The sequence below is a fragment of the Mustela erminea genome, chromosome 1, assembly GCF_009829155.1.
Source record: "Mustela erminea isolate mMusErm1 chromosome 1, mMusErm1.Pri, whole genome shotgun sequence".
NCBI classification, from domain to species: Eukaryota; Metazoa; Chordata; class Mammalia; order Carnivora; family Mustelidae; genus Mustela; species Mustela erminea.
Genome location: NC_045614.1, coordinates 60437203 through 60457272, shown reverse-complemented (window position 1 = coordinate 60457272; position 20070 = coordinate 60437203). Strand labels below are relative to the sequence as shown.

Here is a 20070-nt window from a genome sequence, read left to right as displayed (position 1 = left end):
TGTATCAGAACAACACATGGCTTATGAAACCTACACTGCTGAGTTCTACCCCAAGGCTGATTTGTCAGACCTAAGGGAAGGTGGGTTAACAACATGCATTTCTAACAAGTGGGTTAACAACGTGCATTTCTAACAAGTTTTGCTGTGATGTTGATGCTTCTGTGCTGGAGAGCAGAGTTTAAAAAACAGAAACTAGAGAAATACCAAAGGTCTTGTTACTTATAGACCCCAATCTCATGGTGGTATGAACTATCTTTAAGGACACACAGGCCAAGTATAATATACTGTATGTTTTATTTTATACTTCCCTAATCATTAAACTCTAAACAGAAGTCTCACATAAACATAAAAAGAAGAAGAAGAGAAAAAAATACCAACAGGATTAAATACTGGTTGCAGATGAAGGATGTACAAGAAAGCACTGTCCTGGGAAGGACTGCATTTGCAGGCACACCAGCAGAATGGCCCACAACGCTTGGACATGGTGAAGACTGAACTTAAGCCACAGCTCAGTCCTGGGGCTTGGGCAGAGCAGGCATCTCATTCCGGCTTCTCCACAAACCAGGTTGCATGGGCACAGAACAGTGCCAGCATATCTCCCATGTGTACTGGACATGTCTCTTCTTTCAGCATCTTCAGGCCAGAGTCCCCTGCTCTCTACACACACCTCTGCACTCATTTGCACTCATCAAGCACATGGGTGCACACTTATGTCCAGGAACATGTAGTCATATTCATATACTAACAATGCTTCTGATTTCACTCCTCCCTCACCTTTATAGGCTCAGGTTCCAACTCCAGAGTAAAGATGTGTGTTACTGTCCTTTGCAGACTGACAAAGGGCCACAGCAGAGTCAGAGTGTCAACCATCTTCCAGAAGGTGTCAACTGTCTTCCAGAAGACCCAGGCAGGGAGAAACTGTATGCTGTACCCTGCTTGTGTGAAGGAAAGTTCTACTGAGCAACTGAGGCTGCCTGGGCTCATTATGGAGGTCCAGATGCTGGTTCTGAGAAACCATCCAGCTCTGCTTCACTTCTCAATAACCAGTTGATAAGAAAGCAGAGTGTCAGAAGGCCAGTCCCTAGGAGGTCCCCCAACCCTGTGAGATAGGGGATGCAGTGGTTGTCTGGATCCAGGGCCTGGTGCCACATCAGCCGAACCATCACTTCTGCTAGGTACAGCAGAATTGTCACCTGGCATAAGAGCAAGCAGACACAAAAAATTACAACTAAGTCAGAAAGCCAAGTGTCACTAAGAAACACCAGCAAATTTCAAAGGCAGATACCAAGGTGGACATGTCCACTCCAAGGAGTCCCCTTTCTCCAGCTTTTCTTGGGGTCAATGCCCAGCTCTGAGCTCATGCAAAGGCAGGAAGTCTACCCCTACCCATACTTGCCTAGCCTCCTTCTCTGTGGTCAGGCCCTGCTCATGGCAAACTGAGGTGCTGGAAAGACCATCTTTGTTACAGCAGCTTGTTGTACTGTCTTTGGAAACTCAAGACATAGGCCTTATTGGGACTTCAATTTGGATTTGCTGAAGGTCCTTGTATAGGCAGCTTTGGATAATAAGCCTTTCCTGAAAGTGCCACAGGGTAGTGAGCACCGTCTTGGCCTTATTTCAGGGCTCCTCAGTCCCCTGTCCCAGGCACACTCCAGCCCCTTCCTTGCTCCTGCTCAAAACAGTGTCTCAGAGTGTCCCAGCCCACCATTCAGGGTCAGAGATATGCTACAATTGCAAATGCCCTAACTCAGGGAGATTTGAACATGTCAGTACCTCGTTGTAGCACTGCCCTCCTAGAATTGCCCTTCAGTGCCCACAGTTCTCTCTGCCAACAACCTGGGCCCACAAGGGACATCAGCCAGCTATTCTGGGCAGACAGTCTGCTGAGTACCACCCAGAGGCAGGCACCAGATTAATCTCTTTCATCATGTCCTTATCATCATTCAGCCCTGACTGAAGTCCATGCATGCCTTTTAGCAACACTCTAGCAGGGGGCTGGTCTCTGCCCACCCTTTCCGTGATGGATGCTGTGCATGGCCCAGTTCCCCAGCTGGACCCACTCATCAACCTGCTTCACAGAAACTTGCTGCTACTTCAGGACAATCCTCTGATCCTCTGCTGAGGAGTGTGCAGTGTTCTATACGTGGTATGGAGTGTGTCCTGTGGGGGGGTGTACCCTATGAAGTGTGCAGTGTAGCATGTGCTGTGTGGAATGTGCAGGGGAAAGTGTGCAGTACAGATTGTGGAGTGGCCTCTCTGTCTGGATCCTGCCTTTGTGCTTGAACAAGTTGACTCTTGGAAGATGAGGGCTGTACCCAGCCATGTCCAGGAAACCCCAACCTTATCTCCCCCAGCATCATTCCCAGGACAGGGAGACAAATCTTGCTGGCTAACCAGTGAGTGCTGTTTTGATACTGCTATAATCATCCTTACCTGGATCAGGCTTGCTAGCAGATAGAACACCACAAAGATCTTACTGTTTGGAACCAAATGGCCTTCCACCAAGTAGATGATGTAGAAGAAAATCAGATGACCTGGAATCACCAGAAAGAGCAGGACTCGGGCTGATATGGAATTAACTTCTGGAAAAAAATAAAATCAAGGAGATTCTGTGACCTGATGGGCAGCAGAGGCCACCTTGTCATGTGGCAGTCTCCAGCGAGGCATCCACATTATTTATTTATTAGATGAGTGTTTGCTGAGCACCTACTATGTGGCAGGCATGTTCTTGTATATAGGGATATACTCCTGTCCCTTCCCTCATGGAACTGACATTTTAGGGAAGAGAAAAAAATAAACAAAACCAGATTTGAGTAGCAGAAACAAACAAACAAGAAAAGTCATTTCAAACTGACCAGTGCTAGGATGAAAATAAGCCAGGATAATGTGGTAGAGAACAAAGTATATATTAGTAGGATGAATACTAGAGACTTAGAAGTCCTCCAGAGAAGATGACATCTTGGCTGACATATGAATCCAGAGGAGAGGACTCTGGGCAGAGGCAGAGGAAAGAGAACATGCAAGGGGCTGAAAGTAGAGGAGAGCTCTGGAATGTGCATGAATGAAGGCTCAGCATGTGGAATTAGTAATCCAGGGGAGGCGGCACACTCATGGGGGGCCTCAGGCAGCCCCTTCTTCACGCTTTGCCTCAGGGATGCATTCAGCACATTCTCATTTTGCTTCAGTACTCTAAAAATTTGAGATTCTGCAAAAAGTGTGACTTCCGTGCCCCAACCACACACACTTTAAGAAACCGTACATGTGAATGCAACTGACTTTTCAAACAGAAACAGGGTTTCAATAAAAAGTCTCCATTCACCTCTGAGTTAATATAGTTCATAAACTAAGAAGAGGAGGAACAACCATACAGTTTAGAAGCTAAAAATGCTACCATAAAATAAGAGGTAGAGAGAGGGTGAGAGCACTCAAGAGCTCCAAAATCTATTATTCATGATGAAAAATTAAACATGGTATGAAAAGATTCTTTGAAAAAAAAAAGTAGAAACAAAAAAAATAATTGCTATTGGCAGCTGGCACTAAAATTCAAGAAAATCTGTAGAAACACTACATAATAACAATTCAGTGAAATATTCAGATGCTACTACAGCTTCTAGGTGCCCTCCCCCACCCAGATCCATATGTTGTAAGTCTAACCCTCAATGTGATGGCATTTGGAGATGACTAAGTCATGAGGGTACAGCACTCATAAATGCCATTAACACTTGTAATCTTATTAAAAATACCTCAGACACTTCACCCCTTCTACTATGTGAAGACACAGTGAGAAGACAGATGTCTATGATCTAGGACATAGGCCATCACCAGACAAATTTGCTAGTGCCTTGACCTTGGTTCCACAAACCACAACTATAAAAAATTAGTTTCCTTTGTTTATGACCCACCCATTCTATACTTCTTTTATAGAAGCCTGAACCAAGATAGGTACAGAAATAATAGAGAAATAGAAATAGATTTTCTATACTTCAATGACAAATCAGAAAATACAATGGGAATTTTCCCTTCAAGACAAGATGGCTAGACATATTTCTTCCTATTCCTCTCACTACATACAACTAAAAAGGACCCTGGACATTACATATAAAACAAACATAAAATTTGAAAAGGTAGAGAGAAAATGTGGGCTGGCCAGGGAACTGGGCAACACATAAGTCAGTTCCCTGAGTTATTGTTTTGGTGTTTTGAGAGAGTTTTGCCTCATATATACCAGACCAAATGCTGGAGAAGTCAGCAACCCAGATATGTCAATGGGTACAGACAAAAAAAAAAAAAAAGACTCAACAAAAGCTTTCTCTGTCTAGCCAAAGGTCCAAAAGAGGGACAGCCTAGCAAAACACAGGACAACTTTTCTATTCCAGCCGAACATCACAGGAAAAACTACAGCCCAATTTCCATCAGCAAAGACCAAGTGGGAAGCCTGAACTTCTGACCAAATCTAGGTGGGATTTGGCATTCACCCTTTCTGGTTGAGGTGGGATAGAGAAGGCTGAGCGGAGAGTAAGTGGTACTCTGCCCATTGGTAATGAGCTCTCCACCCAACCACGTCTGTGAAGGCCATGTGGGCAGCAAAAATAAAGTATCCCTCTCTCTCAGCCAGGGTTATGTCAAAGGAATGTGGACTCCTCCCCAGCCCATCAACAAAGAAGTACTCCTCTTCCCCCAGAGTCTGAACAAAGATGGTGGTGACGGTGGGGATGGGGGAGAAACCCGGGCTTCTAACCTAACCTGACAGTTAGGAAGTGATGTGTTCCCTTTCCTTCAGTAATGCAGTGTCAGAAAAGGTAGCTGAAAAAGACTTAAATGAGACCCAGAGTTTCACAATATACACCCCGAATGCCTGGGATTCGATCAGAAATCTCTTCTTTCTTTCTTTCTTTCTTTCTTTCTTTCTTTCTTTCTTTATTTATTTATTTATTTATTTATTATTATTTTTTTTATTTCCAGCGTAACAGTATTCATTATTTTTGCACCACACCCCGTGCTCCATGCAATCCGTGTCCTCTATAATACCCACCACCTGGTACCCCAACCTCCCACCCCCCGTCCCTTCAAAACCCTCAGATTGTTTTTCAGAGTCCATAGTCTCTCATGGTTCACCTCCCCTTCCAATTTCCCCCAACTCCCTTCTCCACTCTAAGTCCCCATGTCCTCCATGCTATTTGTTATGCTCCACAAATAAATGAAACCATATGATAATTGACTCTCTCTGCTTGACTTATGCTGAGTGAAATAAGTCAAGCAGAGAGAGAAATCTCTTCTTACAAAAGAAAAAAAGGGAAGGAGGTGGAGAAGTAGGAGAAGCTGTTTCAACCTGTCCTCTAAAGTGAGCTATCTACCAGAACACTCTGAACACCCAAGAAATCAGCCTGAGATGTAGGATTATACATTTCTAGATCTCTATAGGTGCAGAAGACACCAATGGATGGGTAAAATGGAGTGGGAAAAATTGGACTGATATTGGAAGATAAACAGAAGGGGGAGGGAGCCACCAGAAGTGACCCACAGGAAAGTAATACCCTAATACAAGAGTGCCCTGTGATTGGGGACCAGCATTAACCTGGAGTCTGGTTAAAAGCACTCAAAATGAGCAAAGGTCTTAAGGGGCAACTGGTGGAATTGGGTGGTCATGGGCACAAGCTTAAGCCCACAGACCCAGGAGGGCCAATACCTGTGACCACCCGTGCCAGAGAGAAAGCAGCAAAGCCTCCAGGTCATGGTTCCTGAGCCTCTGGCAAGTGTGAGAGTCTGGGTGGATGCCAGGTGGTGTTCTCTAGACTTTTGCACACTGCATGTGCATTGCACAACCGGGCCTGAGCCATGCTCTACACCCTCCCCTGAGAGAGGTCCCTGCAGGTGCTAGCTGGTGGTCTCTAGGACCTGAGAGAGTCTGAATGCTCCCAGCCCTGGTGGGCATGAAAATGTCAGAGTCCATCTCTGGTTGGGATCTCTCTGGCTGTCTGGACCTGCCCAGACAGCAGCCCCCACAAAGGCAGTCACTGGAAGTGGGCTACATGGACTAATATCGCTCACTGTTTTAGTAGCACCAGGGTACAGAGACAAGCAGGAGCTCCTGCAGTCCTGCTCCCTGAGATGGTGGCTGGGGGCATGATCAGCCCATGGGAGGTGGCAGAGGGGGAGTCTGTGTGTTCTGGACTTCCCAGAGGGGAACAGATTGAGGCTTCTTTCTGAGACAGAGGTCTGGGTGCAGTCTGCTTTCCTCTAAACCTCCCAAGACCTACTAAAAGCCACCAAGGAAAAACAAAGAAACAAACAAACAAACAGAAACCAAAAAACCTCCAGAGAACAAAAGCCTTAAAAACCAGTTTCCTCAAAAACCAGCCTCTTCATAGTGGGCAGGAGGATTCAACCCAAGCAAGACTGCCTGAAAAAAAACCATGCGGCAGGCCCCTCCCCAGAAAGCCAGCCAAAAAAATGAGAGGACAGCCACCACAGTGTCCCCATAAAACTGTAAAACCCTAATATCAGGAATAAAGAAGATACTAAGCTCCCGGTATTTCCCTAAAAACCTGTATATTTCATAGATACAACTTTTATTTTTAATTCGTCCCCACTACTCTCATTCAATTTTTTTTATTGTTTTAATCTATTTGCCATCATGAGAGGCTCAATACAACAAATTCCATAATACCTTTTTTCCCATTTAAAATGATTTTATTGTAAAATTAAATATTAAATTTTCTAACATGTATATCCAAGTAAAAAATTATACTCATTAATTTGAGTAGGATCGTGTTTTGCTAAAAATCCTCTCATGCTGTCAGAAGGATGTGATGGCCATTTTAGGGGATCATAATCCAAGAAACAGTAACACTCCAGAGATTTTTGTCTTTTTCCTTCAATTTGCTTATTTTATAAGCGTAGTTTTCATCACCTTTTAATGTGGAGACCAGAGTGGTATTTGTTTCTTCTAAGATGTGAATATGATGTTAACAATTCTTTTTTTGTTTTCATTTTCATTGTTTTGGTCTGATATTCACATTTTTGGTTATTAAAGACACGAGGTAGTTGGGATTTCATCTGACCTGTTTAAATTGTTTTGTTGATTTGACAGGGAAAAATTTCTTGCTCATTTTTAATGCTTTGTTGAGTAAGTCTCAGTTGAGTAAAAACTATGTAATGCCTCATCACAAATTGTATGCAAAGCATGCCCAAGAAGAGTCAGTTCACTTCCATTCTTTCTAGTTTTTTTTAAAGCAGATAATTCCTGTGAAGATTTTTCATTTCCATTTTCTTTTTCTGATCTGTGCTTTTATGTTATCTCTTCCTATCACAATAATGGCTTGTTGCATCCTAAAGAATTAAAAATAAATACCTTTTAACTTGAACTTTTTTGATACATACACCTGTGTTTTCTTTTCTATTTTTTAAAAATATTCATATAGAGATAAGTTTCAAGGTCATCCTCTTTCCCCAATCAATGCTACCCCTAAATATAAACCAGTTTTAATCCCCCTTTATTTCAGTAAAATTGAATCCTTTGACTAATGTATCAGGATACAGCTAGGAAGAATCAAAATAACCTTCCACCCCACACTGAGGATTTATAACCACCCTCCCATCTTTTTCTTCTGGCAGTGTTTCTGTGTATTTGTTTCCTACAAATCGTATACTTGGGGTTCATTTTGGCTGCATTCTATTTTTCTTGTCATTTACTTTTGTCAGTCTTTTTGTCTGTTTTTGTTTCTGCACCTTATAAATCTTATAACTTACACACCCATTCTGGCTGTGTCTTCTCTCTTTTTTTTTTTTACCCCTGCCTATCTCTTTATCTCTCTTTTTTCTTTTTTCTCTCTTTTGGTGGGGACTCTCAATTGCTCAGAAGTATTCTAGGGTGCACCTTGCCTAAATCATGGTTGATACAGTCAGATACAAATCCTCTCACCCACCTCTCACCAAAAATCACTAGGAGGAGGAGGAATGCTCAGCAGAGGAAAAATTCAGAGACAGCGCCCTCTCCATCACAGCTATTGGATATGGACATAAACCGTATGCCAGAAAGGGAATTCAGGCTAACAATTATCCAGGCAATGGTTAGTTTGGAGAAAACCATTAATGACAAAATGGAATCAATTAGGGCAGAAGTGAAAGCCAGCAGGAAAGATGTTAACAATGCTATCAATGAGTTCCAGTCTAATCTAAGTCCTCTAGCAGCTAATGTAACTGAGGCAAAAGATAGAATTAGTAATCTAGAGGACAAGCTGATAAAGAAAAAGGATCAGGAGAAGGCCTGAACAAACAGCTTAAAAGCCATGAAAAAAAACTTAGGGAAATAAATAAGCCATGAAACATTCCAACGTCACAATTACTGGAATCCTTGAGGGGGAGGAGAAAGAAAGAAGACTAGATGATATAGTTAAAGAAAAAATTCTCCATGAAAAATTTCCCACTCTAGGGAATAGAACCAGCATTCATATCCTAGAGGTGGAAAGGTTTCCCCCCAAGATCATAGAATCTAGAAAGACCTCGATACACCTGATTGTGAAAATGTTGAATCATAATTTTAGACAGGAAGTCTTGAGAGCAGCTAGGGGGAAGAGATTCCTTATGTAAAGAGGAAGGCCCATTAGAATAACATCAGACTTGTCCACAGAAACCTGGCAAGCCAAAAAGCGCTGGCAAGACTTATTCAGGGCACTAAATGAAAAAAAAAAAAACAAAAACAAAACAAAACAAAACAAAAAAAAACAGGCAGCCAAGAACTTTATCCAGCAAGGCTGACATTCACAATGGATGGAGAGATAAAGAGCTTCCAAGACCAACAAGGTTTAAAAGAGTATGTGACCACCAAGCCAGGACTACAAGAAATATTGAGGGGATTCTATAAAAGAAGAAAGAACCCAAGAGTGTCACAGAACAGAAATTGATGGAGACAATCTATAGAAACAAGGACTTCACAGGCAACACGATGTCAATAAAAACGTATCTCTCAATAATCACACTCAATGTGAGCACCCTAAATGATCCCATAAAACTGCACAGGATTGCAGATTGGATATGCCGACAGAACCCATCCCTATGTTGTCTACAGGAGACCCATTTTGAACCTAAGGATACATCCAGACTGCAAATGAAGGGATGGAGAAGCATCTTTTATGCCAACAGGCCTCATAAGAAGGCTGGGGTAGTGATTCTCATATCAGATAAATTAGATTTTAAACTAAAGACTGTAGTCAGAGATAAAGAAGGACACTACATCATTCTTAAAGGATCTATCCATCAAGAAGATCTAACAATGGCAAATATTTATGCCCCCAATATGGGAGCAGCCAACTACATAAGACAACTGTTAATCAAGATAAAGACTCATATTGAGGGGCGCCTGGGTGGCTCAGTGGGTTAAAGCCTCTGCCTTCAGCTCAGGTCATGATCCCAGGATCCTGAGATCGAGCCCCGCATCGGGCTCTCTGCTCAGCAGGGAGCCTGCTTCCTCCTCTCTCTCTGCCTCCTTCTCTGCCTACTTGTGATCAATGTCCGTCAAATAAATAAACAAAATTTAAAAAAAAGACTCATATTGATATGAACACATTAATAATAGGGGATTTTAACACACCACTCTGAGTAATATACAGATCATCAAAGCAGAAAACCAATAAAGAAACAAGAGCATGAATGACACATTGGACCAGATGGGCTTCATAAATACATACAGAAAATTATACCCTAAAACAACAGGATACTCATTCTTCTGGAGTACACATGGAACTGTCTCCAGAAGAGACCACATACTGGGTCACAAATGAGGAATCAACCAACACCGAAAGACTGAGAGTATTCCCTGCATATTCTCAGATCACAATGCTTTGGAACTGGAACTCAACCACAAGAAAATGTTTGAAAGGAATTCAAATGCCTGGAAGCTAAAGAAAACCTTGCTTAAGATTTCTATGGATCAACAAGGAAATCAAAAAAGAACTTAAACATTCATGGAAACCCATGAGAATGAAGACACTTCAGTCCAAAACTATGGGATACAGCAAAGGCAGTCCTAAGGGGGAAATACATAGCCATCCAGGCCTCCCTCAAAAAAACTGAAAAATCAAGAATTACACCAGCTCTCTTTACACCTTAGAGAACTGGAGAATCAACAACAAATTAAGCCAACCCCACACATAAGAAGGGAAATAAGATTACAGTGGAGATCAATAAGCTAGGAATTACAGATACAGTAGAACACATCAACGAAACCAGAAGCTGGTTTGTTGAAAGAATCAATAAGATCGATAAACCATTGGACAAACTAATCCAAAAGAAAAGAGAGAGGACCCAAATTAATAAAATTATGAATGAAAAGGGAGAGATCACAATTAACACCAAGGAAATAGAAATAATTATCAGAAATTATTGTCAACAGTTATATGTCAATATATTAACCAACCCAAGGGAAATGGATACATTCCTGGAAACATATAAGCTTCCAAAAATGACTCAGGAAGAAATTGACAACCTGAATAGACCAATATCTAGCAATAAGATTGAAGTAGTAATCAAGAACCTCCCAAAAACAAGAGCCCAAGACCTGACGGATTCCCTGGGGAATTCTACCAAACTTTCAAAGAAGAAATAATATACCCTCTCCTGAAACTGTTTCAAAAAATTGAAGCAGAAGAAAAACTTCCAGACTCTTTTTATGAAGCAGGCATTACCCTAATAACCAAACCAGACAAAGACCCCACCGAAAAGGAAAATTTCAGACCAATATATCTGATGAATATGGATGCCAAGATTCTCAACCAGATCCCACCTAATATGATCCAACAGTACATTAAAAAGATTACCCATTGTGGCCAGGTGGAATTTATCCATGGGATGCAAGGCTGGTTCAACATTCACAAATAAATGTGATAGAACAAATCAATAAGAAAAGAGAGAAGAACCACATGGTCCTCTCAATTGATGCAGAAAAAGCATTTGACAAAATCCAGCATCCATTCCTGATTAAAACGCTTCAAAGTCCAGGGATAGAGGGAACATTCTTCAACTTCATAAAAATCTATGTATGAAAAATCCACAGCAAATATTATCCTCAATGGGAAAAGCTGACAGCCTTCCTGTTTAGATCAGGAACAGGACAAGGTTGTCCAATCTCACCACTCTTGTTCAATATAGTATTAGCAGTCCTAGCAACGACAATCAGACAACAAAGAGAAATAAAAGGTATTCAAATTGGCAATGAAGAAGTTAAATTTTCTCTCTTCACAGATGACATGATACTTTGTATGGAAAACCCAAAAGACTCCACCCCCAAACTACTAGAACTCATATAGCAATTCAGTAATGTGGCAGGATACAAAATCAATGTACAGAAATCAGTTGCTTTCTAGTACACTAACAATGAAAATATAGAAAGGCAAATGAGAGAATTAATTCCACTTATTACAAAATCAAGAGCCATAAATACCTGGGAATCAACCTAACCAAAGTGGTAAAGGATCTGTACTCGAGGAACTACGGAATACTCATGAAAGAAATTGAAGAAGACAGAAAAAGATGGAAGGCCATTCCATGCCCTTGGATTGGAAGAATAAACATTATTAAAATGTCTATACTGCCTAGAGCAATCTATACTTTTAATGCCATTCTGATCAAAATTCCATCGGTATTTTTCAAAGAGTTGGAACAAAGAATCCTAAAACTTGCACAGAATCAGAGGAGACCCCCAAATTCCTAAGGAAATGTTGAAAAAGAAAACTGGGGGGCATCACATTACCTGATTTCAAGCTTTACTACAAAGTTGTGATCACCAAGACAGCATGGTACTGGCATAAAAACAGACACATAGACCAGCGGAACAGAGTAGAGAGCCCATATATGTACACTCAACTCCATGTTCAAATCATCTTCAACAAAGCAGGAAAAAATGAACAGTGGAAAAAAACCCAGTCTCTTTAATAAATGGTGCTGGGAAAATTAGACAGCTATACGAAGAATGAAACTCGACCATTCTCTTACACCATACACAAAGATAAACTCAAAATGGATAAAAGACCTCATTGTGAGGCAGGAATCCATCAGAATCATAGAGGAGAACATAGGCAGTAACCTTCTCAACATTAGCCACATCAACTTCTTTCAAGATATGTCTCTACAGGCAAAGGAAACAAAAGCAAAATTGAACTTCTGGGACTCCATCAAGATCAAAACCTTGTTCACAGCAAAGGAAAGTCAACAAAACAAGGAGACAATCAATGGTATGGGAGAAGTTTTTCCCAAATGACAGTAAAAAGGGCTGACACCCAAGATCTATAAAGAACTTCTCAAACTCAACATACACAAAACAGATCATCATGTCAAAAATGGGCAGAAGATAAGAACAGAGACATCTCCAATGAAGACATACAAATGGCTATCAGACACATGAAAAATGTTCATCATCACTAGCCATCAGGGAGACTCAAATTAGAACCACATTGAGATATCACCTTACACCAGTTAGAAAGGCCAAAATTAACAAGACAGGAAACAACATGTGTTGGAAGGGATGTGGAGAAAGGGGAACCCTCTTCCACTGTTGGTGGGAATGCAAGTTGGTGCAGCCTCTTTGAGAACAGTGTGGAGATTCCTCAAGAAATCAAAAATAGAACTTCCCTATGACCCTGCCATTGCACTCCTGGCTATTTACCCCAAAGATACAGATGTAGTGAAAAGAAGGGCCATCTGTACCCCAATGTTTATAGCAGCAATGGCCATCGTCGCCAAACTATGGAAACAACCACGATGCCCTTCAATGGACGAATGGATAAGGAAGATGTGGTCCATATACACTATGGAGTATTATGCCTCCATCAGAAAGGATGAATACCCAACTTTTGTAGCAACATGGACGGGACTGGAAGAGATTCTGCTGAGTGAAATATGTCAAGCAGAGAGAGTCAATTATCATATGATTTCACTTATTTGTGGAGCATACCAAATAGCATGGAGGACATGGGGAGTTAGAGAGGAGAAGGGAGTTGGGGGAAATTGGAATGGGAGGTGAACCATGAGAGACAATGGACTCTGAAAAAACACAGTCTCTTCAGTAAATGGTGCTGGGAAAACTGGACAGCTATATGTAGAAGAATGAAACTCGACCATTCTCTTACACCGTACACAAAGATAAACTCAAAATGGATAAAAGACCTCAATGTGAGACAGGAATCCATCAGAATCCTAGTGGAGAACATAGGCAGTAATCTCTTCGATATCATCCACAGCAACTTCTTTCAAGATATGTCTCCAAAGGCAAAGGAAACTAAAGCGAAAATAAACTTTTGGGACTTCATCAAAATCAAAAGCTTCTGCACAGCAAAGGAAACAGTCAAAAAAACAAAGAGGCAACCCACGGAATGGGAGAAGATATTTGCAAATGACAGTACAGACAAAAGGTTGATATCCAGGATCTATAATGAACTCCTAAAACTCAACACACATGAAACAGGCAAACGTATCAAAAAATGGGAAGAAGATATGAACAGACACTTCTCCCATCAAGACATACAAATGGCTATCAGACACATGAAAAAATGTTCATCATCATTAGCCCTCAGGGAGATTCAAATTAAAACCACATTGAGATATCACCTTACACCAGTTAGAATGGCCAAAATTAACAAAATAGGAAACAACATGTGTAGGAGAGGATGTGGAGAAAGGGGAACCCTCTTACACTGTTGGTGGGAATGCAAGTTGGTGCAGCCTCTTTGGAGAACAGTGTGGAGATTCCTCAAGAAATTAAAAATAGAGCTTCCCTATGACCCTGCCATTGCACTCCTGGGTATTTACCCCAATGATACAGATGTCATGGAAAGAAGGGCCATCTGTACCCCAATGTTTATAGCAGCAATGGCCATAGGCCCCAAAGTATGGAAAGAACCAAGATGCCCCTCTATAGATGAATGGATAAAGAAGATATGGTCCACATATACTATGGATTATTATGCTTCCATCAGAAAGGATGAATACCCACCTTTTGTATCAACATGGATGGGACTGGTAGAGATTATGCTGAGTGAAGTAAGTCAAGCAGAGAGAGTCAATTATCAAATGGTTTCACTTACTTGTAGAGCATAAAGAAAAACAGGGAAGACATGGGGAGACAGACAAGGAGTGAGTTGGGGGACATGAGAGACTGTGGACTCTGGGAAACAAACAGGGTTTTGAAGTGGAGGTGAGTGGGGGTTTTGGTGAGCCTGGTGGTGGGTATTTTGGAAGGCACGTATTGCATGGAGCACTCGGTGTGGTACATAAACAATGAATTCTGGAACAAAGAATAGAAATTTTAAAAAAATAATTAATTAATTAACTAATTTTAAAAATTCAACTTGTTAAGACAACTAACAGACCCTACAAATGAGATGACACAGATGGTAGAACTATCTGAAAGCAATTTTAATGCATCCATTATAGAAATGCTTAAACTAGCAATTATAAATGTATTTGAAACAAATGAGAAAAATAGAAATTTCTTGTAAAAAAAAAGTCTCATAAAAGAAACAGAATATATAAAGAAGACCCATGTAGAAATTTAGAAATGAAAAAATACAATAACCAAAATCCCTGAAGAACTTAATGAATGGGATGAGTAGCAGAGTGGAGAGGTCAGAGGAATGAACCTGTGAACTTGAAAAAAAAAAGAAAAACATACGGAAATTAGTGAATCTGAGTAAGAGAGAATAAACTAGGCTTGGGGAAAAATTGAACAGGACCCCCAGGAGTGGGGGTTTGGGACTGTAACAGAAGATCTACCATTCATGTCATCAGAATAATCAGAAGGAAAGGTAGAAGACAGTGGGGCTGACAGTGTATTTGAAGAAATCATGGTTTAAAATTTCCCAAATTTGGCAAAAGATAAACCCATGTACTCAAGGAGATGAGTAAACCCCAAACATGGAAAACCCAAAGAAATCCACACCTATGTGCATCACCACTCAAGAACTAAAAAGTGAAGAAAAAGTTTTGAAACAAACAGACAAATGTCACCTTATGTATATGATAAAAATAATTCAAATGACACTAATATCTCATCAGAAACCAGGGAATTCAGAAGAAAGCAGCACCTTTTTCAAGTACTGAAAAGAAACATCAACCCGGAATTTTATATCTGGCAAAAATATCCTTCAGAAATGTGCCAAGAAATCTACCCTAAAAGAATGGGCGAAGGTAGTTCTTGAAACAGGAAGGAAATGATTAAAAGAAAATGCAGTGGCAGAAAAAATGCAAGTTTTAAAGGTAACAAAAATATAGAAAGACATCCAATGGTTTCCAGTGGTTGTTGGAATAGAATCCAGTTTCTCTTCCTCAAGCTTCAAGGCCTTAGAGTGATCAACCCCTCTCTCTGGTCTCAGCTTCCTCCATCCTCTCCCCCTGCTCATTATGCTCAGGCCTCCCTGGCCTTTCAGTGCTTCAGACTTACCAAGCTCCTTCATGCTCCTGAGCCTTTGTTCATGCTGTCCCCCTGCCTCAAACAACTCTCTTGCTCCAACTCAGCTCCTCCCCACCCACCCTCCCTTGCTCCCCTCATCATCCTCAGAGAGGAACTTTCCAAACCCAAATCTCAGTATCTCCTGAAATTCTTTCCACTGAACCCTGTGCTTTTTTATTTTAAAACATTCCACAATTTGTAGTTAAATTCTCCTTTTTGGTGTGTTTATCTGCTCTTCTGGATTGTGTAAATCCATGTGGGCAAGAATCAGCTTTCTCTGACTCATCACTGCAACCTGACACCTAGTACCTGGAAAACCTTCAATAAATATCTGAATTAATGGATGGATCAACTAGTGGCAGGGGTAGGGAGTCAGGTCTCAGGGCAGAGGAGCTGGGAATGATGATAATCTGGGCTGAGGTCAGCAGTGGTCTCAACATCTGTTGCTATAGAGCAGATTCCAATGATGGCAGTTTTTACTTGTGTAAAGAAATGGTCACATGGCCTCTTGAAGACATTAGACCCACCTGAGGTGCAGAAAGTGGAGCATGGGTTAGGCCAGAACTGTTTCATCCACAGGGGGAGGACACCAGGCATGCTCCACATGTGCAGGTAGGTGGAGATCCGGCTGGTCTGAATGGCCACCAAATTGCCACCAACACCTGGGAGGAGAAAAAGAACACCAGTCTCTAAGTTCTATCTCTTATTTAAGTCTATGTCTTCCGGGAACTCTTCCTTGACTGATTCAGCACTGGATCTATCTTCTCCTCCCACTTCACCACAGATCTTGTTCGGCCCCAAGCATGGGTAAATTGGACCCTGTGAGTGAGGTATCACCTTAGCAGCTATCTCTTATGGTGAAGGAAGTGTGACTGGCAAAGTAGGTTTTTAATACATATTTGTTGGGTACAGGGAGGGGGTGTAGAAGAGGGAGGGAGGGAGGAAGGGTGGTGACAGAAAAGCCTATGGGAGGGTATCTTGATAAGCCATTTAAAGTCGTAGGATGTGACAGGAATCAGATTATAGACTGGAACATCTGAGAAAATGAAAGGGTTTTTTTTCTCCTAAGGTGGGAAGGAGACAGAAGAGAAAGTGGGGGACAGCAACAAGGGAAAAGGAGCTATTATATACAACAGGCCTGGGGCTTGCTGATTGAGACCCCAGTTTGCACAGGAAATGAACTGTGCCCAGCCCTGCCAGGACCATAGGGCCCAGGCAACAAAGGCCATGCTGAGCTCCCTCTGCAGGGCCAGGATCTGGGGCTGGGAGAGGATGGGGTGTACCCATGACCATTTCCTTTAGAGGCTGGGCGGGCTGCCCCCATTCTATTTCCTCAGCCCCCTGGGGATTAACCCGTCACTGGGCTGGATGTGCCCAGTGATCTCCAGAGGGAAAAACTAACTACCCTGTATACAAAGAATGGTCTGTGGGCAGAGGACAGCTGAGATCTATTTTGCTAGACCCACACAATTGATTGACTGACTGATTGACTGATTGATTTTATTATGTTCAGGTAGCCCCCACATAGTACATCACTAGTTTTTCATGTAGTGCTTAATGATTTAATAGTTGTGTAGCACTGGGTGTTATGCACATGATTTAAAAAAAAAGGAAAAAACTTTAAAAAATGTAACTCAAATTAATTGCCAGCTTCTCCTAAGAAGTCTGTTGAGGCAACGCCAGACCTCCAGTCTTGCCAGGGAGCAACTGGCTGGTGCTGAGCAGGCCCTGCTCACTCCACATCAGGAACATGCTCTGTAGTGTGACTGTTCCATCCCACTCCTTATTACCCAGTTACTGTCACACCTGATGAACTCATTCAAACTGCATTCATGGCCCCAGAGGCATCTGAGTTGGTGACATCCAAGGAAATATTTCCAAGTGTTAAACATTAGGACCTGACTTGACCACTGTAGTCCTCTAGGTGGCTGGCCCCTCGTGAGAGAGGCCAGCCCTGCCCCAGTTGGGAGCAGACCTGCAGGGTGGCCCACTGACATGTAAGGAACAATCACCTGGGTTCCCATGAAAGTAGGGGGAGGGGGCTCCCAAGGGCCTCTGAAGCCTATTCTTTCTTTCCTTCCTTCCTTTTTCCTTCCTTCCTTCCTTCCTTCCTCCCTCTTAAAGATTTTATTTATGTATTTGACAGAGAGAGAAGGAGAGATATTGACAGCATAATCTGGGGGAGTGGCAGGTAGAGGGAGAAGCAGGCTCCTTACTAGGCAGGGAGCCTGATGTGGGACTCAATCCTGGAACCCCAGGTTCATTACCTGAGCTGAAGGCAGCTGCTTAACTGACTGAGCCATCCAGGTGCCCCTGAATCCTGTTTCTACAGGCCCAGAACACCAGAGCCTGGGACCAAGTGAAGTGTGCAGTATGTTATCACATTTGGATCCTCTCCTGACTGGTCAGTCTCATTTACAGATCCTTATCAGAAGATGTACACAAACCAAACTTTGGTTCATAGAAGGGTCCTTTTATGCCCACAGGGTCTAAGTCTAAAAGGTTAATCAGTGAAGGGTCTGGTGAAAGACAATGGGGAGTGGAGGGGGTTCAGGCCAATGCAATAGCATAAGCCCTATCTCAGTGGCAGCTGATTCTCACCTCACCCAGAATGTAAATTCAATACTGTCACAGCCTTGCTTTTTAAGAAGACAGAAATCCAGATTTTTATGTACAAATGTCTGAGTTTCAAATGTCATCAATGAATCTAAGTTTTTTTAAATTAAATTTATTTATTTTCAGCATAACAGTATTCATTATGTTTTCACCACACCCAGTGCTCCATGAAATCCATGCCCTCTATAATACCCACTACCTGGTACCCCAACCTCCCACCCCCCTGTCACTTCAAACCCCTCAGATTGTTTTTCAGAGTCCATAGTCTCTCATGATTTACCTCCCCTTCCAATTTCCCCCAACTCCCTTCTCCTAACTCCCCATGTCCTCCATGCTATTTGGTATGCTCCACAAATAAGTGAAACTATATGATAATTGACTCTCTCTGCTGGACTTATTTCACTCAGCATAATCTCTTCCAGTCCCATCCATGTTGCTACAAAAGTTGGGTATTCATCCTTTCTGATGGAGGCATAATACTCCATAGTGTATATGGACCACATTTTCCTTATCCATTCGTCCGTTGAAGGGCATCTTGGTTCTTTTCATAGTTTGGCGACCATGGCCATTGCTGCTATAAACATTAGGGTACAGATGACCCTTCTTTTCACTACATCTGTATCTTTGGGGTCAATACCCAGGAGTGCAATTTCAGGGTCATAGGGAAGTTCTATTTGAATCTAAGTTTTCTTAAAAAAACCAAACCATGAGAAGCCAACACCCTAGTTCTAAAGGCCACATTTCATCTGCATGTTCCAATGAATCCTGGCGTAGACACTGGGTGCCTTCAACAGGTGGGATTTAGCTCTGGGGGAAGGCTCAAGTCTCCGTGGTGACTGTGAGGAAAAGGGTGTGAGCTGGTGGAGCAGTGGGCAGGACTTTCTCCCCAAGGGTCTCCTTCCACCTGAAACAAACCAGCCCAGCAGCCGCTGCCCAGTAGAAGAATGGCCAAGACTCTGAGGGCCTGGAGCCGGATCTCTGAAGTCACTATTGTCTAGATCCCACTGACCCAGCCCTGGGGGCCAGTGCAGCCCAGAGGCCCCGGGTTATGGTGCTGCCCATACCTACCACATATGATAGGAGTAAATATGGCCATGCCTTGGTACTGCTGTTTAGAAACAGTTTTGTTCAAGATGAGCCCTCCGAAACTGGGGAGAAAGTAGAGGCCAAATGGTTAGTTTAACTTTGCAGGTGACACTCGTGTCCCTGTGTACAGGTAGCTGTAGTTACCTGGCACACCTCTATACAAAATATCTCATCACCCGGCCCTCCCACTTTCCAGAGGACCCATCAGATAATGTCATCCTACTAAAAACAAATGTCAAACTCCTTTTCAAAGCCACTTAGTTGGCTGGGCTCTGCCATGTGGATTGCTCCTGAACTGTAACTGTAATGCTATTTTCCCGAGCAGAAAATGGAACTTGCATGAGTATCATCCCATGCTGCTTGTTCTTGGAGATGCTACAATAATACCTCACTCCCACCAGCCCCAATAGTTTAGCAAAGGCTGTCCTTCCCCCCTACAGCCCTGGAAAAGTTTGATCAGTTTGTTTAAGGAGACCAGGAGCTTCCTGGAAGCAAAGACACTTAGACCATAATGGCCTCTCCCTGAGATTCAAAGTTAGGAAAGCACCTCAGAAAAGACTGGGGTGGTCCCTGTCCAGGCCTGTTAACAGAAAGGGCTCTGGAGGATCTGGTTTCCAGGGTGGAAGACCTGAGATGAGCTAAGGGGCTTGGGGCCACTAGTCTCTCAGCCTTCTAGGTCCCACCAGCAGCCATGCTGTAGAAATGGTGTTCACAGAGCCAGGTACAGGGCTCCCTGCAGCATAAGGAGGGGTCCAGGCCAGTGAGAGCTCTGGCAGTATAGGAGGGGGAGACCCAGTGTCCTGCAATGCCATGAGGGGGCAGGGAACTGAGGCATTCCTGCACTCATTTGATGTTCCCAAGTTTGGCTCTTCCTGGCTCTCTGGTGCTCCTGCAATTGTAAATAGGGCTGCCTCTCAGAATAAGTAAGC

The 20070-nt window shown here is 42.5% G+C and overlaps 1 protein-coding gene across 6 annotated transcripts in view; it reads right to left on the bottom strand.

The window, feature by feature from the left end:
- Window positions 1–275: 275 nt before the first annotated feature.
- The window catches only part of SLC41A3 (solute carrier family 41 member 3), a 141307-nt gene continuing 121512 nt past the window's right edge, over window positions 276–20070 (bottom strand). For 5 of the 6 annotated variants that reach the window (XM_032342880.1, XM_032342629.1, XM_032342713.1 and 2 more), the window contains 4 exons: window positions 19124–19203; window positions 15967–16101; window positions 2434–2582; window positions 276–1193 (listed from right to left, as the gene is read on the bottom strand). In XM_032342880.1, coding sequence (XP_032198771.1) covers window positions 984–1193; window positions 2434–2582; window positions 15967–16101; window positions 19124–19203 — 574 coding nt within the window. In that variant the 3' untranslated portion in view covers window positions 276–983. The remainder of the gene's footprint in view (window positions 1194–2433; window positions 2583–15966; window positions 16102–19123; window positions 19204–20070) is intronic. The other variant, XM_032342972.1, reaches the window with a different exon arrangement.